The sequence below is a fragment of the Cyprinodon variegatus genome, unplaced genomic scaffold (assembly GCF_000732505.1).
Source record: "Cyprinodon variegatus isolate N-32 unplaced genomic scaffold, C_variegatus-1.0 Scaffold1669, whole genome shotgun sequence".
In the NCBI taxonomy this organism is placed as follows: Eukaryota; Metazoa; Chordata; class Actinopteri; order Cyprinodontiformes; family Cyprinodontidae; genus Cyprinodon; species Cyprinodon variegatus.
In genome coordinates, this window is record NW_015152122.1 from 31179 (window position 1) to 52192 (window position 21014).

Here is a 21014-nt window from a genome sequence, read left to right on the forward strand (position 1 = left end):
CTGCTGTCTGGCATAAAATACTGAAGAATAATATCTGTTTAGTTGTCTTCAACCTGAAGCTAAAGAGCTTTTCAGGGATGCAGCAGGAAAATAATCCAAAGTTTGTTAACAGAACCACATCTGATGGGTTTAAGACAAAGTTAGAGCGCAGGTTTTAGGGTACGCTCTGTTAAAATGTGGACTGAAATTCAAACGTGATGAACCCTAAAGCATGGCCGAATAAAAGATTGTTTTCCTCAGAGGCGGGTAAAACAGGGATTACACCAGATATCAGAAAGGACCATTTATGCTGCTAAGGAAAGTGTGTATAGTTATTAGGTGGGAGTGATTACTTTTTCTTTTAAGGCCTGGTGGGTTTGAAAAGCTTTTTCTTTTATTTTAAGATGTTTACAGATCTGAAAAACTTAAGTATTTCAGATCAGTATTTGAAATACCTAACTGCTTGTTACGTAAGTATGCTGGAGTGCTTAGGAGTGCTGAATGAAGCACTCCTAAGCATCCAAATCTTCAGTTTCTGTTTGTAATCTGCTTCTCTGACTCCATCTCACAGGTAAAACCTTTGCTCTCAGCTCTGCTCTCCCTGATCTCTCTGGAGTTATTTCTGCGAGTTTGCATGTTTGGCCAAGAAAGAGCCAAAAAAGATCTGCAAAGGAGACATGCCTGCGATAAAAGGCTTCACTCAATATAAGACAGACCTGCAGGATTCAGAGAAGAGGAGCGTGTCGCCAGAGGATGCCTTAAATCTGGACACAAATTTCTTACCTTTCAAGTGGAAAAACCAAAACCAAAAAGTGATTTTCTTTTACTCTATTGCATATATAATATATTACAAATTTGATATTTAGATTAAAAAAAATAACAAGTTAAATTGGGTGCTCCTCTGGTTGCATATCTGACTCTGTAAAATTAAAGGCATGTGTGTTTTTTCACCGACTAGAATCCCCCAGAACCTTTCACTCTCAGGTCAGGTGGTTTATTTTCTTTCTATTAAACCTTTGGTAAATGTTACCTTCTCTCTCACTGCTTTATCAGTTTTCTGCCGAATAAAAAACTGTAAACGTGTCATTTCCCATCCATCTACCCCTTCTCTGCCGTTTGGGTCAAACTGAACTCTGTTATTGGTTCATGCTGTGCAGAAATGTCTTGCATGTCCCATTGGGCACAATGCTTACCTCCAAAGAGAGCGTATAAATGAAGAGACTTACACAGTGCCGTTGCCTTTGGGGAGACCCAGGCTGTTGACTGTAGGGCTGCCAGGTGTGGAAGGTGAGGAGGGCAACACCGAGGACAGGAAGCTGGAGGCAGGAGATGGAGGCACTGAGGAGAACGGTGACGACATATCTGAGCTGGCTGGAGACATGGGGATGAGCGCAGGGGGAGGAGGTGGAGGAGGGGGGAAGTCCTGGGTGGAGCTGGATGGAGAGGACAGGTTGCTGGGGCTGAGGAAGGGAGGAGGAGGAGGAGGGAAGGAAGGAGAGGTTGGAGACTCTACGCTACCAGCCTTGGAGAAAGGGGGCAGGGGGACTCTGCTTAAGGGCTTGTGAGAGATGGGTGGAGACAAGGGGGAGGACAGGCTGGACCCAGAGGAACCGGAGGAGTGGGCCATGTAGCCCGCCCCACCCGGGCTTTGAGCAGCAATGAACTGCTTGGGCCGAGCGTAGTTGAAGGTACTGGCCTGCATGGCTGTGCTGCTCTCCAACTCCTGGAAGGAGGGAGGAGGAGGGAGAGGAGGCGAGGGGGGAGCAGGTGGAGGTGCTTCCTGAAGCAGTTGCAAGGGTGGAGGCGGTGCTTCCTGGATGTGCTGCTGCTGCTGCTGCTGCTGTAGCCAGATGGCTGCCTCCTGCTGCTCCAACAGAATCTGGTCCTGCAGCTGCTTCAGTTGGGCCGCGTTCCTGAGAGGAAGAATCATGATCAGAACATACAGTCAGCTTCCTTTAATCCTCACCATCTTACAGTAGGTTGGTGGTGGTGGGGGGGATAACATGGTAACAGTTAAAAAATTACAAATCCAGCATCTGTTTTCAGTTCCTCCATGACACAAGAGGCAGATGTCAACCTTTAAAAACTCAGTTTTCCTGACAGTTGTTAACGAGAGTGAAGCTGCTTTTCCTTGGCTCCATTAGGCCCGAGGTTTGGTCAAACAACTGGAATATATGCACAACGTCTAGGGAGGAAACAACGGCAACGGCAGCAGGGACTGGTAGTTTATCAGCTTCTAGCCTTCAACAAAGACTTGTCAAAGAGCCAGGCTGTTGATAGCACTTTAAACGTGTTACAGAAATCTGCCCAGAAGTGTAAGTGAGAGGAGAACCGCTCTGCAGCAGTTGTTTGACAGCTGAATATTGCCTCAGAAACAGATAACTGGAGGGCTGCAGGCGCTGTTTTCCCCTAAAGCTAGGTGTGGCTCCTTCGACTAAAATGTTTAGCTGATTTGGGGAAAGCAGAACTGCAGTGTTTGCGTCATTCAGCCAGAGATGGGTCCTGACGATGAAATGCTGTGTCTCCTCAGAGTTGTGGTCGTCAAGGTTTGCGCCCACTTGACATGACCGTGGTCATGTCATTGTGGAGGAGAAAAGTTTGAAACTTCAGGCAAACACCAAAGTTTACATAAGCTAATAAACTTTCAAAAAAACCGTATGTTGTTAAGTTGTTTTGATCCCTTTAATTTCACTTTGGTTTATAACTTTTGTATATATAAACCCATAAATTCAAAAATACGTCAAATGAAGGATTCCTCTAATCCTAAAGTGGTTAAAGTGCCTTGTATATACAGTGTCTTGCAAAACTAGAACTTTTTCATATGTTGTCACATTAATGGAGCAAACTTCTTAGGGTTTTATGTGACAGAGCATAACAACCTGTGCATAAAAGTGAACTGGAAGGAAAAGTATACATGTTTTAATTGAAATAGTTTTCTCTGCAATTGCAGCTGCAAGTGTTTTTGTGCTTTTTAAATAAAAAAAAATTCTGAGATCAGGTTTTATTTCTTTTCACGCTCTGTTAAACAGTTTTCACACAAAACTCTGGACTTTAACTAGGCCATTTTAACACATGAATTTACCTTGATCCAAACGGTCCCATTATATCTGTGGATGCATGATGTTCTCCTGCTAAAAGGTGAACCTCTGTTCCAGTCTTAAGCCCTTTGGCTTCATTGCCAATCTTAACCAGCCATCTTCCCAATAATTCTGCCCAGGTTCAACATTCCTCCAAAAAAGCAGCATGATGTTCAGGGTTAGTTTTCTTCAGTTATAGAACCATGTATCATCTGCAATACAGTGTGTTTTGGTGGGATGCTTGGTTTGTCGTATAAAACACCAGTAGGATATATGTGGAAAAGTTCAGGGTCTGTAAATACTTCCGAAAATGATTGTGCTTTTTGGTTTTCTGACTAAAGCATTTACAGTCTCATATGATTTACATGTATTATAACTTGATCAAGGGCTTTTTGCATTTCTTTGGAGGTAATGTTTGCTAACATAAAATAAGATATCAGAGTCAGCAGCAACACACTGTGATAAAAGTCTGTAAATTCCCTCTAACAGGCTCCTGAAATTAAACCCCAAACTTGTAAATGAGAGCAATATGGGATCCTTTAAGAGAATACAAGCTATGGAAACCACAGGACTGGAGCGCAGCTCTCCACAAGCATCAGGAAGAAGATATTGGTCTCTTGGAAAGAAGCTGTAAATCTTAAAGAATGTTCAGCAATGTGTGCTGCATGTGAGAATGACGAGTTCCTCACTGTTCAGAATATACTGTACATCCCAGCGGTGCATGTTGTCTGGAGTCCACCAAGTTCACGTGCCCAAATCTTTTCCAGATGTCGGATAATCAGTGGAGTCTTTCAACTATTCTTTTTTTTCTAATCTGTGACAGTGCAGACCCCCTCTTCCCCTCCCTTTCTCTTTAGGTCCTGCTGCCAACAGCAGCATGACTGATTAGTCTCTCCAAGCCATTTTGGTTTTTCATTTTGGTTATATGCTTCCTTCCAGAGTGGACTTCACAGGCCCAAATAAATACCCATTAATCCGCAAGCATCCATTCCGATCATTCCAGCCCGTCCCCACCTGGTGCTCTCCTTACAGTCCTCCCCGACCGCACAAAGCAACACAATCAGATCAACATGTCTGCCTCTTTGTATACATTTTCCTTTACATTCCCCATAGCTCTCCTCCTCAGGCCTCCAAAGAAAGAAAGAGTGCTTTTACAGGAATAGTTTGGCAGCTGGCGAGGCTCGCCGCGCTCCACAGCAGTTTCATTCCTTTTTTGGCTTTGTTCTTGGTGCGTCAGGCAGAAGCGGCTGGCCCGTCTGCACCAGCAGAGAGGAAACACACTTCATATCCTCAAAGCCTCATCCCTCAAAGCTCTTCTGGCTCAGCATGAAAAACTTCAAAGGCCACTTTTTGCATTTAAAAGGTGTTTGTGTTAAGTCCTTATTGGAGATGGTAAAACAATTAAACAGGGGGCGGATGCATATAGGGATCGACCAGTGGCTGATTAACTTTCATCACCTCTGACTGGGAATTGGAAACTCACAAACTACACCTTTAACCCACTGTTCGATTCAAGTTAGAAGTTAGCCTGGGGGTGCAAATACATCGGTTAGGAAGTGGAAGAAGCTAAAACAAATTTTAATACCAACTGGGCTTAAACCAACCTTTTAAAAATATAATTAATGCAAGGCCACAGGAGAAAACTGGAAACAAATGTTCATTCTTGTGTTAGTGCTCTTAAAGAAGGCAAAATCCATTAATGTCCGATTGGCTGGTCCGAGTGCAGAAAAAACAAACCCCATCAGGAATTTTAAATTTGTCAAAAAAAAAAAGGGTACGAATAACTTTTTTGGTTTGGAAAGAACTTTGTTACTATCATGCTTTTTCAGGAAGTCTTTAAAAACATAGTTTGCATCCTTTAAAATGAGTTGCCATTAGAGGATTAAAATTACAGCCAAATGAAATCTGAATCTGGTTTAAACATCAGCTTCACATTTAAACAGCCAGCCTTGTTTTATTTCCAGCTGCATAAATATTTTCGAGTCCCACTGGGGGATTTGGATCAACCAAACTAGCAAGCAGAGGTCATCCAGAATCCTTACAGCCTCCAGCTTCAACTCCCAGAGACCTCGGACCACAAAGTCCAACAGAATCCTCTCACTGCTTTTTTCGAGGTCTGCTGCCGAAACGACGTTCTAGCCTGGCCCGGACCTGTCTGTAAAGATCTGCTCAATAGTCTTCAAAGCAGATTTCCTTCTTTCCCTCCCATCCTTCTTTCATAAGCCAGGGCGGACTTTAATTAGTAGGGAAGTTTTCCTCTGTTGCCAGGCCAACAGCCTTGTGTTTTGCTGTTCTGGTTTGGGCCAAGTGGTCCGCAAATCGATCCGCTTCACAGAGAAAACACTTCAGCTCCACTATGTGCTGCTCCGACTGTAAAACACAATAAATCTTTCGTCTCGCAGTGGCTTTCTTTTTTTAAATTTCACCCAATCCTGGAGGAGTCAGTGAAAAAAGCCTTTATGGATCGAATCCTGTCTATAACTTCTTAATTCAGGGGAAGAAAGACGAAGCAAAGAGAGATCTGGTCTGGAAGAACTCTGTCTCTTCCATTTCTGAAAGCACAATAAACAGAGCCCAGAGTGGCCTGACAGTAACATAATTGAGGGAGTGTTTTAAAGCCCTGCGATGCTTCAGTCTCAGTGAGAAGTGCCAGATGCAGCAGCATGTTGCTTTAATAAACAGAGCCATGTTAATCTTTGTTGCCTACTTGAGCTCCCTGAACTCTAACAGCCCACAGCACTCCTAATTTCAGGGAACCATCTGAGGCTTTATCTGCTGTCCACCTCACCAGCTTCACAGCTGGCTGTTAACAACGGAGCCGCTTTATCTGGTCGCCAGCTGATGACAGGAAGCGAGCAGGAAGTTGTCGAGTGTACGTCGGCAGCAATGAGGGATTTCCTTCTGTAAATAACAACATCGGGACAGTCTTGGCCTGTTCTCTCAAGTCTACAGGCGTTCATAAGCAGGAGAGAGGAGATTAGAGTCCTGCTTTCAGCCGTTAAAGCCAGCCTGTGTTTGCATTACGCCTCTGAATATTTGTTTCAGCAAACAGCTCTGTGGCTAGGTAACAGTAGGTCCTTGCTATTCATAAATGATTTATGCTGGAAAGTGAAACTGGGTTTTATTATCACACCTAGGAACACAAACACAATATGTGGATAAGGTAGGGCTAGAACCACAAACCTCAATGCATTAAAGTCAGATAGACAGATACAAAATAAAGCATAATTGAGAAGTGGAAGAAAATAAAACACATTGAGCAGTTTACAGCAAATTTATATAAATCCCCTTTTACTGTTAAACCCCTAAATAGAATTAATCTAGAAGGTGTTTTATGCGTTGGCTTCCTTGGATTTTCTTAAGGGGTTTTAGAGCCTAACTCATTGAATACCAATGAAATCATTTTGAAATCTGGTTGCAACATTTTAAAGGTGTGGAACAGTTGAAAGGAGTATGAATAAGTTTTTAAGCCGAAAAACAGCAGCTCTGAGAGATTAAGCCACCCAATCGATGAAGACATAAAGAGCAACATGAAATCAGGGTGTAGGAAGGCAATGCCTAATTGCGTCATCACGGCAGTGTATCTGCAGGAACTTGCCTGAAGCACCTAAGCAGTAAAATGACGTTAAGCTCACGGCGAATGTGTCGATACATGGATTACTGTCAGACCTGCAGACTATTAGTAAGACTGTCTGATCGGTCATATGCCTCAGATGATCTTCCGACCTTCCTCTGTCACCTGTTTCTGTAGATATGTGTCACGTCAGCAACTTCAAGATGTTTACTGAGCACAGTGACATATTTTATGACACATTTATTGTGAAACTGCGGTTTATTGGCTATATACTTAGGGGGAATTGCTTAATAAAACTTAGCATTTTCAATCCAACAGAAAGAATGTTGCAAAGGTTTTCTTGACCATTGAAATTCTTCTAATGATTTATCTTTACATCCCAGAGCGAAAAAGTGGTGCATAATTGTGAAGCTCAGTATAGATCATATATATTTTTCAAGTTTTACTCTACATAAGCAGATCATGGCTTTGTACTCTCCCCAAATACAACACACTACAACGAGTTGTATTCAGAAGTTTAAAAAATCACTTAGCAAGGAGAAAACCATCATTGAATTAAGTCAGATAAATCCTAATCCAAAGTTTTAAGCAAGTTTAAAAGGCTTTGAGACAAACAAATATCGGTGTATATTATCCTGAATGCACCATGTTAAAGATGAAACATGGTAGTGGAAGCATCATGCTGCGGGGATTTCTTTTTCTTAGCTCTGACATGCAAGGAAATCTGTAAAAGACTTAATGCTTTCTCCTTCTGCTTTCCATCCATTCAACACTTTGTAGAGAACATTGAAGTTTGTGAATGAATGTTTCCACAAGACATAACAGTTCTCAGAACCCCAGAAGCATCCATCGTTTATCCACTTTTTCACCTCTAAAATGGGTCCCAATGCAGTTTCTGTTCTCCTGAAGTCCATAACCTGCGGTCAACCCTGCTCCTTCCTGGGTACCAGCATCCATCGTGGCCCCCTCCTCCCCTCTCTGTTTTCTAATTGCAACGACACCATATAAAATAGGGGCAGACCCCAACGCAACACAGAGCGCCTCTCTTATTCCAACAACACCAACAACTCACGGCTGATCTGCTCACACTTTTTCTCTCTGCCCTACTTTCTTTCTTCCTTTCTCCTTCTCGTCTTACACAATTACCTCCCCCTCCCTAGCATTCTGTTTTGTCCTGTATTTCTTATGCAGGAGCAGAATATGTGGACTGCAAAGTCCTAATCCATCCACCTTTTGCTATTCTCCCCACTCCTCTGCTTCTGTTCAAATGAGTTTTTTTTCTTCTGCTCTGATAGCAGGAATGCTGAAGGCATTCTTCTCTGGATTGGATAAGGAAAGACATCAGCATCAAATGGGATTAACAGCAGGAGTGGAAGGAGAGGCAGAAAGTGGAGAAATCCGCCAGAGAAGAGTTACCACTGAGTAGACCACAAGCTTTCTAACATTGAAGAGCCTGTTGTTTTAACTAATCCAACTGACTCGGCCGAGGAGCTCTGCAAACAAGCAGACCTGGCCACATAAACACAGTTGGAGTTTGATACAGATACCAGTCTAGAGAGAAAAGCAGAAAACTTGTTTCTGGATAAATCAGTGAGAGTGATGCTTCTCTCTCCTCCTCCTCCTTTTAGACCCAACTGACTCCCTTTTTCTGAACCTCAGCCTAAATGAATGGGTGTCAAACTGAAAGCTTATGATTTCAAAACAAGCTGGAAACACAGGAAGGATCAAACAAGTCAATAAAATACAATATAATTTAGCAATATTATTAATAAAATAAAAATAACAGAGAAAATAACATTTTTAGAAAGTTTATCTTTTTCTTCTAAAACTTTGTAAAGTTACAGAAAATCACCCTTCCTTCCCTCCTTCTCTCTCTCTCTCCTAATAAAGCTTAAAGCTCTGTTGACTCGAGTTAATCAGAAAAGGCTGTACCTTTAGTGCCGTAGTCTCTGGTGTGGATAAACCGCTGCAGAGCAACAAACTGCGTTTCTGTGTCGTTCTGCCAGGTACAGAGCCGTATATATAGCTGTGGGCAGCCAGACAGGGACACAGGCAGCCTCCTTCCCTCCCTCCCTCCTTCCCTGCCTGCCTTTCTCTCTCTGTCTTTCTCTCTGCATGAGTCAGTCTGTCTGTGAGCTCCTCCCCTTCACATTAGGAACCCAGACTCTGCCAAAGAGCTGCAGTCTGCTTTTTAACAGCAAAAAAACTTTCCCTTTTTAACTTCAGCAAGTTTCTGAGTTGAAAAAAAAAAACATTTTTTTTACAGGACAGACACTAATTTACGTTTATACAAGTAAAACAAATGACAGTGGGAAAATGTTTAGTGTTAAAAAACAAGAAATCAAAGAGTTACGTTTGGACTTATGAATGTAGTTTCTTTAAAAAATGTTTTGGCACCCACTTATAAGGTCTGCAGAAAAGGATCTTTGGGGTTTTTAACAAGTATAAATTCAGACAAGTTTCACCAAGTGGCAGTAGTTGACAGGTTATTCAAGAGGAACCAAAACATGAGTAGATTTCTACTGATTTATCTCTCTGCATCTTCCCCTCCACTCTGACCATCTTTACTGTCTATATAAACAGAACAGCAATCCCACAGAATGATGCTGCCAACATGTTTCCAAATGTGGATTTTGCGCTCAGGGTTATTGATAAGCATTGTTATAAAAGTGGTGTAGCAACAAAACAATAAATCAATATTCACTCCCTGTTATTTATTTATTATTATTTTTTGGCTTTTCATTCATCCTTAATTTATGTTTCATGTAGGAAGATAATTGATGTCAACCGTCTTCGGTGTTTGTTTGCTGTGTAAATGCTGTTTGCATTTATCTAAAGATCCTTTCTTTGCCATTATGTTTGTTAAAAGATTAATGAGATAAAGTTATCATAAATAAATTTTTTTAGGAGTTATTGTTTTAAGACGGTGAAGCTAGACAAGCCCTTTGGACAAAAGAGGTTTCTATTTCAGGTTAGATATTTATTGCTAGTAAGTTCTAAGTAAACCTAATTTAGAAAATGCTGAACTAGTACTCTGTCTAAGTAAATAAGCTTTGTTTGAGAGGACAGCTGGGTTGATTGAGGTCTGTTATCTGTTAATATAAACCACCGATATGTTAACCAGATAACTGGAGACGGTATCTACATACCTTATGTATGGAGAACAATAGCTTTATGTGATATGTGTTGTTTATGTATGTGGGAATAATATAAGTTTGAGACCAGCTCCCTGTTTGTCTTACATCATCTGTTAGCACTCCCACCCTAACCGCAGTGTTCTGGTTTAATTTTCATACAAGTTTTTCCACAAGAATTTCTCAAGAATGAAATTTCCTTCCTCATTTTTAAGGCATGAAGCAAAGTTCGTATTATTAGGGAATTTTCTCATTTCTATTCTGGTGTGTTATGACTCTATTTTTAGAGTGTGTGCATTCCAGGCTGGCCAATGAGTCACGGCAGGCTGGTGGAAGGTAGGAGACCTTGGATCCACTCCAGTGGGGGACTCTGTGTGCTCAGTCTAGTTGCTGGCGAGTGGGTCAGACAGCCACTCGGGGAGGTTCCACTTTATCTGCGTTGCGAGTCATAACCCGTGGGCTGACGCACAGACTCTATGGGGCGATTCAGAGTGACTCTCGTCTGTGTTTGTACTCTGCTACAGCCGTGTCATGAGAGAGGAGCGTGTTCCCATTACTAAACCCTCTAATTGAGATCCACAAGTGGGAGTTTTGTGGTCCACCAACCGAGGGTGTCTATAGAGAGATAAGCCACATTTCCCACTTTGAGCTACAGCCCAATCACAGGCTGATTGATATCATTTGAAAAAAATGCCATCCTCTGTCTGTGTTACCAAAAGTATTCACACCCCTTAAATATTTTCTCTTTTTTTCACTTTTACTACATCAAAACTCATTGTATTTTATCGAGCTGTTGTGTGATTAGAGCAAAACAGAGCACTTTATAATTATATGGTGGCGAAAACAGTTTACCTGCTTTTCAGCACGTATTCAAAATAAAAATCTAAAAAGTGCATTTCAGTTTTAAGTCTTCTGTGGAATTCCTCCCTAAAAGTTTGCAAATGGCTTTAGCTCAGTTAGATTTTATTGTCCAGCCATTGATTCAGATTTGTATTAAGGTTACATTTTTCATTCCATATTTTTAACAGTATGTTTAAAATGGCTGTCCTTCTTCAAAGTTAAACTGCAGTGCAGCCTGAATTGTTTTACACTCTTAAACAGAACTGCTCTATATGTTTTCAAATTATCTCTGTCCCAGCCGCGTCCCTAAAAAAGAATACTGCCATCATAGGAATGACCATGGGGCTGGTGTGTTTAGTTGTTAGTATAACAGTACATGCAGGCCAAAACAGTTTGATTTCATCTGAGCTGAGCTCCTTTCAGACCAGGAGGTTTCTGTCTGTCCAAAGGGAGTTTTCCTCTCCGCTGTTACTTCATGCATGCTCAACATGAGGGATTGCTGCAGAGTCAACAACACAATTCAAGAAACTGTCCAATATCTCTAATTGTTCATCCAGGAGTGGATTCTGCAGATTTAAAATGTTTGACAGTTTGCTTTTTTCCTTTGGATAGAAACATTATAACCAGTATGTCTGTATGATTTGATTTGATTGACTTAAAGTGTCTTGAAATAACAGCTGTTTATCTGTTTGTTGAAGATACACATTAGCTACATTAGCTATAGCTATTGTCTCCATTTTTCCTGGGGTCTATACCAATATTCATACAAGAATACAACATTAAACAGATAAAGTTAATTTCTTAGCAAGCAAAAATAAAACAATAAATACAATTAAGTTAAAAATACAGCATGCTACTTTAGTCCATTTAGATTTCCCATGCTACAATACTAACCCTAACTTAAAACTAAAAAACATGTACTGTAAACTTTCTCCATATAAAAAACTAAACTGAATTCAGCCAGATTTCTTTTGTGCCCCTAAAAGAGCCGTGGATTTCCAAAACATGAGATATTCTTCCATTTTCCTTAATAAGGAAGCTCTCTTGCCTTCACAGAACAGGGAGGTTTATGGATTGATAGACTTTACTCATTTTACAGGGTAGAAACTCACTTGTCACATCTGCTCAATTGTCAAAAAGAAGATTCCAAAAGGAGGAAAAGGTGCTTGGGGTATATATATATATAGTACGGTATATACAGTGTGTCCATATTTATATATAAAGCTGAAGTTTCTTATTTAACAGGATTATTGCACAGGGTTATTGCACAGGGGATTAAATGGGTATTTATAGTATTTATAGGTATTTATGTATTTACACTTGGTATTATAATAAAAAGGTTATTGCACAGGGTAGCAAATAGTGATTGCACATTAGTTATTGCACAAGTTATTGCAGTTTATAGTGTCGCATTTTAAAGTCCTGTTGTAGCGCTCCTTTTTACAAACAGGGTGTATATGTCTTTCACTAATTATATGGAGGTTGGTTGCACTATATTTTTATTCAGGGGCATTAGAATTAGGGGGACCGAAAATAACTGAAATTTTTAAACTTTATTTTTTGTGTTCATTAAAAAAAAATCATGCATCATATTTTTTCACTACTTTTTGCTAATTTGTCAAAATTTCTTTATTAAAAGTTTTGGATGTTTATTAACACAAAATGGGAAAAAAAAAACCTTTACACTGTGAATAAGTCTGCATGGTTTTGCTCTGTATGTGAATCTATGTTTTCAGTGTTTATACTGCAGTGTTTGCTGTGGGGGGGGGGGGAACTCTGAGGTAGGCTAGTTTCCATGCTGTCAACTCCCAAACATACACCCTGCATCGTCTCTCGCTCCCCTCATATCCCAACGCTCGTCCTTTCATCACTCCCTCTCTGTCCTCTCTCTGAAGGTCAGCTCCCACAGCTCACTTCCTTATTTGGGAAGTTTCTTTATTCCATGCAGGTCATTCTCGTCTGCCTAACCAATCCCGCGGTTTGTTGGTCTGCCGTCTCGGCCAATCCTGTACCTCCCATGTCCTTTTATAGGCTGCCCTTTCTCTAACTGTGGAGGCCCATGTGAAATTATCTTCCTCCCTGCTTCCCTAGAGCCTCATGTGACTTCTTTTCACTTTTTACTCTATTTTACAAACCTCACTCCCACCGAAATGAGAGCCAGCTTCCAGTCTGCCTTTTTCCATACGCTGCTAATCAAAACCAAGCATGTGGCCTTCGAAGGTGTTCAACTAGGCAAAGATTGAGTCAGCTTCTAATTAGACGTATGATGGCGACAACCCATTTGTAAAAGCTGCTGTTATGTGTGGTTCTACAAAACCGCAAGCAACACCTCAACAAGAAAGTGACTGTTAATACTTCATTAGGGTTTTCACGACTTGCACCTCATAAACACAAACACACTGCTGAGAGGAAGCTCTGAGTCACAGCCCAGATATGCGACAAATTCTGCCATCCGAAGCTCTTTGCTCAGCAATCAGACCAAAACAGAATATCAACCATCAGGACAGGCTTTGCTTCTCTGTAGAACAAATGAAAACAGCTAATCGCCTACAATGATCCCAAGTCATGAAGGCAAGAAGTTCCAGTTGTGCGTTTGTGTGTGAAATAGAAACAGTGAGGTTGTTGTTCCCCAAAAAGCAGCAGCAATGGGGTGAAAACGGCTGCAGAAATCATTTAATCTCAGAGGAAAGATGGTTATGTTAGCGGAGCTGGATTTAAAGGTCGAACTGCAGGCAGCTGGGAGGGGGCAACATTAATTTGATTAGGACCTTCTTGGCCTTCATTACCTCTGTTTAAATCAAGTTTATTTACCCTTAATTAGAGTAGGTAAATAGATTATTTGCCAATGGAATGAATAATTTTACTCATAATAATAATATAATAATACTAAAATAATAATTATAATAAATATCATATTCAATTTATTTATACAGGTAACACATTCATATTCTTCTAAATGTTTTTAAAGAAAACCAGCTGACTGCTAAGACTCGCACTGAGCATGCTTGTAGCGACAGTGGAGAGGAAAACTCCCTTTCAACAGGAAGAAACCTCCAGCAGAACCAGGCTCAGTGTGAGCGGCCATCTGCCGAGGCGACTGGGGTTCAAGAAAACATAGGCAGATGAAGACATAAATGAAATAAGAACTTTGGCGCTAGGGCCCCGGCAGACGACATTAATGCTGTGAATCCACATATGCTTGGATGAGTGGCCTAGAACAGGATTAGAATAGTCAACTGAGTTGACTGGCTGGAGCTGAACAAAAGGACATTGCAGGTGGTTTAGGTGAGCTGATAAGAGTCTTCCAGATTGAATTTACGCTTAAAGGTATATTGGAGGATGTTTTTTCATCAAAAAAAGTTTTCCTCCAAATTGTGAATCATTCTAGTGATTTTATTATGTAAGGGCGTCCTACGTGCTCATCCCCATTCTACCGGTGGTGAGTCTGAAATAGCAGAAAATTTGCAAATCTGCTTTTGGAAAGTAAACTTGTATGAGCGATGCAAACTGCAACTTTTAATCAGAGCATGCATGAGGAGAAATGGGCTTGTGTATGCTCTTGCACGCGTCTCATAGGTGTTCCCTCTCAGGAGCGGGTACAGGGTTGTCCATGAGGGCAGATCTTTTTAAAAATTTGCGAAAATCCTCCCCTATACCTTTAAGCTTCATTTCTGAGGTTGCAGGTTTTTGCGAGGATTTTTTATTTTCTCTCTAAAGCTGTTCGTTCAAGATCACTAAACTAGTTATAACCAGATGAAGGTGCTGCTCACTGTATATATATTCGCCTGTTTTAATTAACTTTCCCTGCCCCTCGTGTCTGGCTCTATGTGAGCCACCCAAGTTCTGTAGCTTACAATCAGTCATAACCTCAGTACCCATGCAGCTGACCAACATGCAAAAAAAGCTAAGGATTGCAGGAACACCAGGATCAGGGTAGCAAAAACGGGTTAAATTGAGATTTTTTTAAGTGCTGAAGAGTGCCTGTTTTTCCTCATGCTGACAAAAAGGGAACCAACTTAGGAGCTGCGTTAAAAACAAACTGACAGTGTTTTTAACGAAGGGAGACTTCAGCCGGCATCTAAGAAGCACTTTGGGGAACACAATCCGTGCAAGAGAATCATTTCAACTGTCAGCGTTGATTCCTGCTCTGATGAAAGAGAGATTAAGTTGAAGAACGGATAATTGTTGCCTCTGCTTCTTGTGCTCAAAGAGACGCCCACCCAGACATTAGACCGTACCAACCTATAATATAATGCTCTGCTCCTATTATTGCAGGCAGCATTTAGGTGGTTACACCTTTATCACGTCTCTATAGTTGCATGCCTCCTCATTTGTCAACGGGTTGCTTACTAAAACAGTGTGAAGTCTGTACTTGTTCCATTTCATCCTTTAACATGGTGGCACCAAGTGTAAACTAAAACACATGATAGGGAGCTTGGATATCAAAAAATTATTGGGAGTAGTAGAACTGGCAGCATAAGGGATCTAAACAACGCTTTAGTGAATTAAAAAACAAATGAGTAAAAGAAAAGAAAAAAAATTGTCCTTTTGTTTTAATTTGTTTTACATTATGGTCCTAACCTGTTCAATATAATGTTTTTAATTGATCTTGTTTATGATAATCTTCATGTTACTGGCAGCCCTACAGGGCATGTTTAAGATGGCTTTAAAATTGAAATTATATATTTTAATTAAAAAAAAGTAATTGTACAGAAAAATAAAATTAAAGTAAAAAAAAATACAACTGCTGTTGGCTTTATTGGTTCAGTTTGAGAGAAATCAATCCCCTCCGGAGCCCTGGGTCTTATTTTATGCTCCATTCTGTTTAGCTCAAAAACTTTGTTTGGGATTTAGGTCCTTCAATATTTGGATATTAAAATTAGGTTGTATTTTTATTTCAAGAATCATAATCACATATTTCATCTTTAAAAAGGATTTTTCTATCCACTTTTATCATTTGAGGGGTGTTACGTAATTTATATAGCAAGGAAACAAGAATTGGTAGATTAGAAGTTAAAAGTTTCCAGATCTGACCAACTTTAATGGATAATTAAAGAGAATATACATTTGCGTTACATTAATCCTTGTGAAAAGGTCAATCATTTGTCAGCGATCAGGGCAGTGAGGTTGAGAGAAATCACATCATGGAAAATCTAGAGTCACAACATGGATGTGGATCATCCCCCTAGTGACAATGCGCTCACACGAACCAACGCACTTGCATGCAAAGCGAAAGCCTTTCATTCTCATTTTAGAAGGATGTTAAAAATAACATGTCCTTGTGCTGACATATCCTGATTAGAAAATATTAATACCCGCTGCATTGCAAAAAATATAATTTTTTTTTACCTAGCATTTCTAATTTCAATCTGTAAATGTCATGCAATGAATGCTTTTATAATTTAGTATAAATTCTCAGGAAATAGAAATGAAAAGATGTATGACGCTGTCAGTTGGTCTGTAAACGAGTGTGGGAATTTAGAAAACCCACATCCAAAACAAACTTTTATCAACAGTTGATGGAACTACAGGAGCAGAAACTTATTTTGTTCAACACTGTAATAAAGACATTCTTTACAACTTTACTGTTTAAATAAGCTTCTCAGTTTTATAAAGAGTTTACCATTTGCTTCTTTATGAGAGAATGGCTTTTATAAAGGCCATTAAGAAGAGGGAAGGTCTGCTTAAATGAGTCATAAAATGGACAATCCAACACTGATGTCGGGACTCATCCGTAAAACTGTTACATTCATTGTAGGGAGCTATAGAGTTGTTTACATACCTTACATATCCTCCCATTAAAGTAAATGATAAATTCTCACTAGTAATTGAATTAACACAAAACTGATAAAAGTGATAATGAATAAAAATTTACTAATTGGTAATTTAATAAAATAGATTTTTGATTTTGAATTTTTTGCTTAAACAAATAATTTTAAATGCAAACTGTCCCATACAAATTAAAGTATTTTGCTCATGAACAGTGAACCTTTTGAGTTTTTGATTTTCTCATCACAGCTCGTCTGATCCACCTGCTACTGCTCCTATTTAAACTCATTGGTTCCAGCCATCAGTGCCAGATTATTCTTGAGCCTTTGGTGTGAGCGTTTTCTAGCTTTTCTAATAGTGTTCCGATTGCCAGGTCCCTCTCTGTATTTGGTCCTTTGAGCCTGCTTGCCCCTGTCTGATCTGTTTGCCTGACCTGTCTTCTGACTCCTATTGGATTCTTCTGTGGACTGAACCTGGATCTGCCTCTTGACTTCGCCCTTTATCCTGCCTTCCTTCGTCTGCTCGGATCTGATCTCCTGTCAGTTCTGCAGCCTTCTAGGCTTCCACATCTAGAACTCTCTGGCGCTGCCACTGCGTCTTGCTAGGCGACCGGCTGGAATCATCCTTGATCCCTGGGCACGGACTAGAGACTGGCATTTTTCCCGTGGGATTCCGGTGGGATGGGAGTCAGTAATAGTAACGATCACGTGATTGGGACGGTACAGGATTAAACATTAACGGGAGCAGATGGGAGCGGGAGCAAACCAATAGTAACTAAAAACAACTAGGATCAAGGCCAAAAAATAAAATAAAATAGAAAGAAAAAAATCCAGTACTAGCGCCGCCATTTTGTAGTTTTTTTCCTTGAAGCCTACACTATAATGCGAGTCAAAAAAACTACACGACCCAAAAACCAACAGTGCTTCCGCTCTGAGTTTTTCACCCGCGCTCAAAAAAAACAACAATGGAGGGACCAACAGTTAGTGGCGAACTCGACTCGAATGGGAGTAGTACAGGAGCGGGAGTCATTCTGAATGGCAGCGGGATGGGAGTGGGAGTAATTCAACAAGAAGGGGAACGGAAAAGAATTAAAATTCCAACCCGGCCCCGGAACCGGAACGGAAAAAATTCTTTTTGTGTGGGAGTGGGACGGGACAGGAGTGAAAATCCACTCCCGTGTCAGTCTCTAGCACGGACTGAACTGTAAAACCAGGTTAATGACTCCCGCGTTCATAGTCATCCTCCGTCAGATTATCGTGGTCACTAACCTGTGTTTCCTTTCACCAGAGCTTACGGCCATAGACGCCCTAGCCGCAGCTGCTGCAGATCCACAAACGATCATTGTTTTAATAAATGCTTTTGAAGTTATCCCACTCTCTGTCTTGCCATCATACCTGTCAACATGTGCAGAAGTCTGACTTAACATTTCCTGAACTTTACAGAAAACACCTGATTTCAGTGATTCCCTCAAAGTGTTGCTCAACTAAATTTTAGTTTAGGAGCTCCCTCAGACGCTTTTCAAAGATGAAAATGTGTATCGTCCTCATTCCATTTAAAAAATATGCACCACTTCATGTTTGTAAACCAGCTAAAATTCTACTATAAGTACATTAAAACTTATGGTGGTACTTTGACTAAATGTTTTAAATCATTTATGTTGTGGATACTTTTGCAAACTGCTTTAACAGACCTGGCTACAGCTCTGATTTGAGTTCAGCAATCTATTGACAAAGTTCTAAAACCAGAAAAGAAGCAACACATACTGAATGTGTTGGTGTTACTGAAACAAACCTTACTTCTATAAGTTAATTTAATTCAACATGTCTAACAGGGTCTTAAACCTTCCCTCCCATGTCTTTGCGACAGTAGTCTGAAGCTGGTTCTCTCGGTAGCAAAGCTCCCTGGTTTTCCAGCAAAAGTCACACAATTAAACTGGCCTCCAATAACAAGATAAGGTTTGGTTCAATGACAAAACACACACTCCATGCAGAAGGTTAGGTTATGAAAACATTTCTTTTCTTTGAGAGCTTAACGTGTTGGTTGTTCATTATATCCTGACAACAGTAATCTGAAAATAACACCTTTATGCTCAATCCATAGACTGAGAGCAAAAACTCAAACGTTATATGTGGCTTTGAGCTGAGAAAAACAAAAGAAAAAAGAATTGTCTACCAGTCAATGAGATACTCCTGGCATATGTCTTTGCTGACATATGGAAAAGTAATTGGTTTCTCTTCTGACTTCTTTTTTAGCTCATATCCAAGCAGAGAGTCTGAGCCTCTCCTTTGGAAGTTTGAGTTCAGATTTCCCTCCATCTCTCTGCTGATTTCTGGCATCAACATCACTAACGCTGCTCTGTCTTCCTTCAGTCCATAAAAATCAGCAGGTCTGTTTTCATTAACCAGGTCTCCTGCAGTACATCCCTTCCTGCCAAGCTGCATGAGCTTCCTCCATAATGCTCAGCATTACCAGAGCAAAGAAACACACAGGCTTTGGCTCCATTATTCCAGCAAACTAAAACAGTTTAAGCTCTACATTCAACACAAGGAGAATCTGTAAATGAGTCCTGGAAAACAATCTTTAGATCAAGATAAGTAAGGATGAGTAATGCTTCTGTTCTTACTCTAAAATGATCTAAAGAGAAAAATATTGTTAATTACTAACCAAGATAACAGCTTGGTGCTTACACTGATTATACCACCTTATTGTAAATACAGTAAATGATAGGCCTTTCTTTTCTGTATTTTCTTGAAATACTTCAGGGGTTAGTTTAATTTTGACTCCAATAGCTGTACGACATCATGCACATTTCTTAAAGCATGCATCATATAGGACACTAATCATTTATTTACCACTTATTTAACACTTGACTGAGAAGAAGCCTGTGCGCAATGTGCCACGCAGCAACCAGGATCTGATTAGACAGCAAGATAAAAAACAATCATACCAGCCGTTTGAGTTCAGTGTGGCAGAAACATGACCTTTGGTTAATAACACTGCTGCTGTTTCCGTTAAGTAATGAAATCATTAAATGAGGCAGAAGATTGGGAGCCTATGTTAATTTCTTCACAGCTGGAAGTGGATTGTTTCAGTGCGTTATGCAGGTTTTCACTGTGGTAAAGAATGCAACCATTTAGTCTTTAATGAATAAAAAAAAACATCCTGGTCTTATGATCTGTAAACAAGTAAATAGATAAGACATTTCTTATGCCGGGTTTATCACATGGAGAAATCCAACAGTATACAACCAACAAAGTAATTCATAATGTGACACTAGTGAATTATTAATCATACGTTTAATGGGGTAGTTGTAAATGTACATAGCTTTGCACAGAAGGTCAGCTTTTCAATCTCTAACTTTCTAAGCTGTTTCCTGAATCAAAGTAAAAGCTCCCTAATCATTTTCTTCTCTGTAGAAATCTGAGCTATTACATCTAACCCTTATTTGAATTCAATACAACATCAGTCCCAGTTAAACTTAGCTAAAATAAAGTCACAGCAAAATAATTACCTGGAGTATTCAGTCTTCTCCTCATTATTGTCAGCTCTGGAAGCACAGAGTCATCAAGTCATAACTTTTTTTCATTGCTTCTATGCAACAGCACCCATAAGCTGGCATCCAGAGCACATGCAAGGACGACAGACTGAACTGCAAGAGCTGAGCTTTATCTCAAAGTAGTCAAAAGCAGCAGCCAGGCTGTGGTTCTGTCGGATTTAGGTAGGGAATACATCACTTTTTTTATTAAAGTAGAAAAATAACGCACCCAGAATAAAGGTCAAAGTTCCTTAAGAAACATCTATTGGCAACCGTAAAATTATGATCCTGCACATGTTTAGCATACATACATATTAATGCTTTTAAAATGCACAAAAACAAGGTCACAGGGCTAGTTTAGATTTTTTTATTCCTTTTTTTAAAGAAGCAACAATTAGCTCTCTTTTAGAAATTAAACTACAAAGACTGAACATCTCTTTTAAAGGTTGAAGGCTAACAGATACTGTAGTAAGTTAGAAGATTGTAGCATTTTGATACACCTGACACTAAAAATATTCATATCCTTAGCAGCAGAGGATAGTAAGTGCTTAACTTTACCCAGTTCCATTTACTTGTGTAAACATTTTAATAAATTTTTGCTTTTAGGAGTAGTTTCACCGCTTCATACTTCATATGACGTTTCACTTCACTTACTTTAATAAACTCTTCTGCTACGCTATCCATAGTAAAGTAACTTTAATGAAAACTACCAAATAGCTTCATACGTTATATTTAAAAAATATTTTGAAAGATGTTCTTCTGCCTGATTGTCTTTCCAAAATTCCAAATTATCCTACTTGTATTCTTTTAATTTCTTTCCTTTAGTCTTTAAAACAAAAATGGAAGGGCTACTTTTCACTTTTAGTAGAAATATGTAGAAGTAGTTCTACTTTTATTTTTTGTGCATATTGTTTTTGTCCTCCAGCCTCCTCTGGTCAGCAGATTATAATCCTTCCTCTTTCCTATTGAACAATATATTTGTTGTCTCTGTCTGATCAGCTGATCATCAGTCTGCTCTGAAATCTACAAAGTGGGAGGTAGCTTTAAGATTTTCAGAGTTTATCTATATGTCAGTAATATTCAGAAACCTTTCAGTGGACTCAGAT

At 39.8% G+C, this 21014-nt stretch overlaps 1 protein-coding gene across 4 annotated transcripts in view; it reads right to left on the reverse strand.

Annotated features, from left to right (window-relative positions):
* The window catches only part of palld (palladin, cytoskeletal associated protein), a 75126-nt gene that overhangs the window by 12992 nt on the left and 41120 nt on the right, over window positions 1–21014 (reverse strand). For 3 of the 4 annotated variants that reach the window (XM_015404224.1, XM_015404221.1, XM_015404223.1), the window contains exons 11-12: window positions 19885–19920; window positions 1206–1892 (exon numbers count right to left, since the gene is read on the reverse strand). In XM_015404224.1, coding sequence (XP_015259710.1) covers window positions 1206–1892; window positions 19885–19920 — 723 coding nt within the window. The remainder of the gene's footprint in view (window positions 1–1205; window positions 1893–19884; window positions 19921–21014) is intronic. The other variant, XM_015404222.1, reaches the window with a different exon arrangement.